We start from the raw sequence: 3596 nt of genomic DNA on the forward strand, positions 1-3596 counted from the left end.
ATTAAAAACGTATTTTCCGAAACTATTAAAGTATCAATAATTCAAATTTTTTATAAATCAAAAAAACTGAAAAAAAATTGTACAAATCAAAAACGATTTCATCTCCAAAAAAAAAACTCAAAGGAACTTACAAAAAATCAATCTCTATAATTTATGGAGAAAACTTAAACGATGGTCATTCCGATAAAGTTCCCTACATCAACCTTAAATAAAGAATTAAACTTATGAAGGCAATTTCTAACAATCGTTCTATTGTGGATAACAAGTATGTGTACTCTAACGAGTATGTTGTTATGTAGGTTATGTATTTAGGGAACGAATTCAAAGCTTGATTGCTCAAAGGAAAATTCAAAGTGTAAAAACGGAGGTGTGTGTTTTGTAACTTTTAATTATTGCAAAAAGAGAACTTAAAATGCTTTGTTGGTATTTTCAAGTGTTGTATTGTTCAAATGGTTCTTTCACTTCATTTAAGTAATTTATAGACAAATGCTTTGAAGTCATACATTTTTATTTGAATTTCAACCAAGTTAAAGTCTTAAATCAAAACACTTTTGAACTATTATAAAAAAAAAGCAAAAAATACATCTCGTAAAAATAATTACAATAAGAAACTTTAAAACTTATGAATAAAGAATTTCATTGGGATTGATTCCGTTGAATTTTGTCGATTTTTCAGTCCAATCTTCCAAAGCTTGTATCAAATCGTTATTCAGGTCTTCTTTATAAGAACCAACTTTACCTTTTCGAATAAAAACTCTGTGAATTAAAACAATATTACAGTTTCTTTTTAAATAGACTTTTTGGGTTTAGAAGAAATATTTTAATACCTCATTGGTTTCTTTTCTACTCCACAAGAATTTTGAATTTTTTCAACCCATTTTGAATTATTGCATGATTGATTGTCTAAATAGTATAATTAAATGTTAAAAAAATTGTATGAATTATATTTGCATCAATAAATTAAACTTACCTTTCATTTTATCAAATGTCAAATGTTCAACAAGTCCTTCCAATTCCTCATTCGTAAGAATCTTTTCTAGAAATTTGCTAACTTTTAGGACTTCACTTGTTAAATCCTTTTTCATTCGTTCGAAACTCGTAAAATGAACATAAGATTCGTTGCGGATTTTCCAAAACTCTGCTACATGAGACCAAAATGGACTATAAATTGTTCTATGCTTGATGGCTTCATTAACGAATTCGTCCACATTGCATGAATTTAATCCAAGGTTATTGACAAAATGGTGATACGAAACGATGGCATCTTTGGGATCCCTTGTGACATAAATAATCTTCAAAAAAATGTATTAATTCATTATTATTATTAATTGTTTTGACATATAGGTAGTATTTGTAGGACTTGTACCTTAGGCTTAACTGACCAAAGATCTTTGGGTAACATGTGCATTGGTAAATGTGTCTTTAATACTCGGGGCGACTTCATTTTGTTGGCTTCTTCTATTGAATTAGATGAAGCATCTAGGGCAATACATCTTGTAAACAAAAGATTATTATTAAAACAAATTTAGTTGTTTTATTTTTCTATTATTTACTTACTCCAAATATCGGCAACGATCCCTTTGATCAACTTTTTTGGCAGTTTCATAGTCTAAATTATTCATCAATAGCCAGGCCATCTCCAACATCCATGTTGTACCACTTTTCGGTGTAGTAACAACCCAAACATCATCTTTTCTTACTTCGAAGTTTTGAATCTGTTCTAAATACTCTTCGCCCTCAGTAAAAAGAACTCCAAATCTGTTTTCAACATCTATATCGATGGGTAAATAATCTTTGGTGTTTGTGAAAACTTTAATGAATCCTTTCTGAGTTGCATTGACATCTTTTGATGTTTCAATATGTTCAATTCGAAAGTTTCCCATAATTGTGTCTTGTCTTAACGGCGAGCGGTGGCGTTCTCGAAGAACTAAAGAAAACACTTGAACTTAAAATCTTTACACCACGAACTGATCTTGAATAATTATCTTAGTCGTTTAAGAAGGGGCACGAAGTCAAATCAGTGATAAGCGGTGGGAAACAATAGTTTTAAAATGTGCTAAAAATGTGCTTACTACCCAAATTTATATAAAAGTTATCAAATTTTCAATTTATCCTTTTTTCTTTAAATTGAATATAAAGTTTGTTATATTATCTTCTAGGGAAGTTGTTCTTTGTCGACCTTTGCCAAAACACTAATCAAAATCACAGAATGTCAGTATTTTGTGTTCATTTTTTTTAAGATGTTTTGCTTTCACTGAAATAACAACCAAAATTTTAGGTAAATACTAATAAAACCAAATGTGTACACCTTATGTTCCACATATTTGTATGAAGTGATAAGAATGTTATATTTTATTGAATATGTATTAATTCTAGATAAGAACAATTTAAGGCCCAATAAAAAATTTAAATGAGCAGAGTTGTTGAACTAAAATAAATTTCTGTCATCATTGATATCAGAAGCCATTAATATTATTATTGATAGACCCCAAACAAAGAAATTGATTTTTTATCTACGAAATTATAATTTTAAATAAATGTTGCATGGCTTAAAATCACTGAATGTTATAATTTTCTGCCATAAGATAGAAAATATTTTTATTGACTTGTAAGTTGGTTTCTTTTTATTTATGGTTTGGATTTGTTAGAGAACCTCTTATAGGTGTGTAAGTTAATTATTTTTGGTCCAAGGTTAAGCCAAATGAAACACAAACAGCTTTTTTAATTTTTTGATGGGAACTTTATCTTTATATATAAAACAAAAATCAAGCAAAAGAGGAAATCTTTGTTACGGTTTGGCTTCAAGATGTCTTATCCAATTGTCATGCAGTTTTTTTTAATGAAAGAGAATATCAAGGAGCAAATTTAAGGCCTAAATTAAGTCCGATAATGTTAGTCAATAATTTGTTATCTATACATATAAAACCCAAATATGACTGACTCACTGATCTCACGTTTCGATAGGAACTATGAACACCAAGTGCCATTTCTGTCGTATATTCAAATGGCCTAAAGAACCACCAGTTGCATTACCTTACAAATTTGTGAAGCTGCGTATACTACGCAAATTTTTGTAAAGCCTTAATATATGAAAAAATAAAGTATCTATCTATCTATCACACGTTCTTACCACAAATTTGTAAAAAAATCAAGTTTTGAGTTTTGTAAAATTGTGTAGGCTACAAAATTGTAGTTGTGATTCGCAAAATTGTTAAAAAATAGATGTTCGGTTGCACGACAAAAAGTTTGTAATTGTAAATCATTATCAACAAAATTGTAAAATAATCTACTTTTTTGTTAAATTCTGTTGCACAATTTGAATGAGGTACACAAATTTGTGTCAGTTTGTGAAAAAATTCTGCAGGCGAAAGATCGTGTGTAAATTTGTCTACAAATTTGTTATTCATAATTAAGATGTCTTTGCACAGCAGTAGTGACAGCAGTAATTCGAAAGCGGATGTTATTGTAATGAAAAAAGTTTATCGTCCGTGTCAAAATTATAATTTTGAACATTATTTTAATTTCAACTAACAATTCCGACTGAGTAGTTCTAAAGCAGAAGAAATAAATAATATTGTTGGACCCGGAATAAAACA

At 28.9% G+C, this 3596-nt stretch overlaps 1 protein-coding gene across 1 annotated transcript; it reads right to left on the reverse strand.

The window, feature by feature from the left end:
* Nucleotides 1–487: 487 nt before the first annotated feature.
* LOC129940750 (sulfotransferase 1 family member D1-like) lies at nucleotides 488–2192 on the reverse strand. Its single transcript, XM_056049195.1, has 5 exons — nucleotides 1558–2192; nucleotides 1367–1493; nucleotides 971–1292; nucleotides 828–903; nucleotides 488–756 (listed from the first exon to the last, which is right to left on the reverse strand). The coding sequence occupies exons 1-5, from the start codon at nucleotides 1881–1883 to the stop codon at nucleotides 621–623; spliced, it is 987 nt and encodes a 328-aa protein (XP_055905170.1). The 5' UTR covers nucleotides 1884–2192; the 3' UTR covers nucleotides 488–620.
* Between the last annotated feature and the right edge of the window lie 1404 nt (nucleotides 2193–3596).

Source organism: Eupeodes corollae, chromosome 1, assembly GCF_945859685.1.
Source record: "Eupeodes corollae chromosome 1, idEupCoro1.1, whole genome shotgun sequence".
NCBI lineage: Eukaryota > Metazoa > Arthropoda > Insecta > Diptera > Syrphidae > Eupeodes > Eupeodes corollae.

What these genes read in the sequence shown, in the direction of transcription:
- LOC129940750 (XM_056049195.1), bottom strand. Translation starts at nt 1,883, where the DNA reads ATGGGAAACTTTCGAATTGAACATATTGAAACATCAAAAGATGTCAAT. An exon ending in GATCGTTGCCGATATTTGGA is followed by an intron (nt 1,494 to 1,557) that starts GTAAGTAAATAA and finishes TTTGTTTACAAG; the next exon opens with ATGTATTGCCCTAGATGCTT. An exon ending in GACATTTGATAAAATGAAAG is followed by an intron (nt 904 to 970) that starts GTAAGTTTAATT and finishes TATACTATTTAG; the next exon opens with ACAATCAATCATGCAATAAT.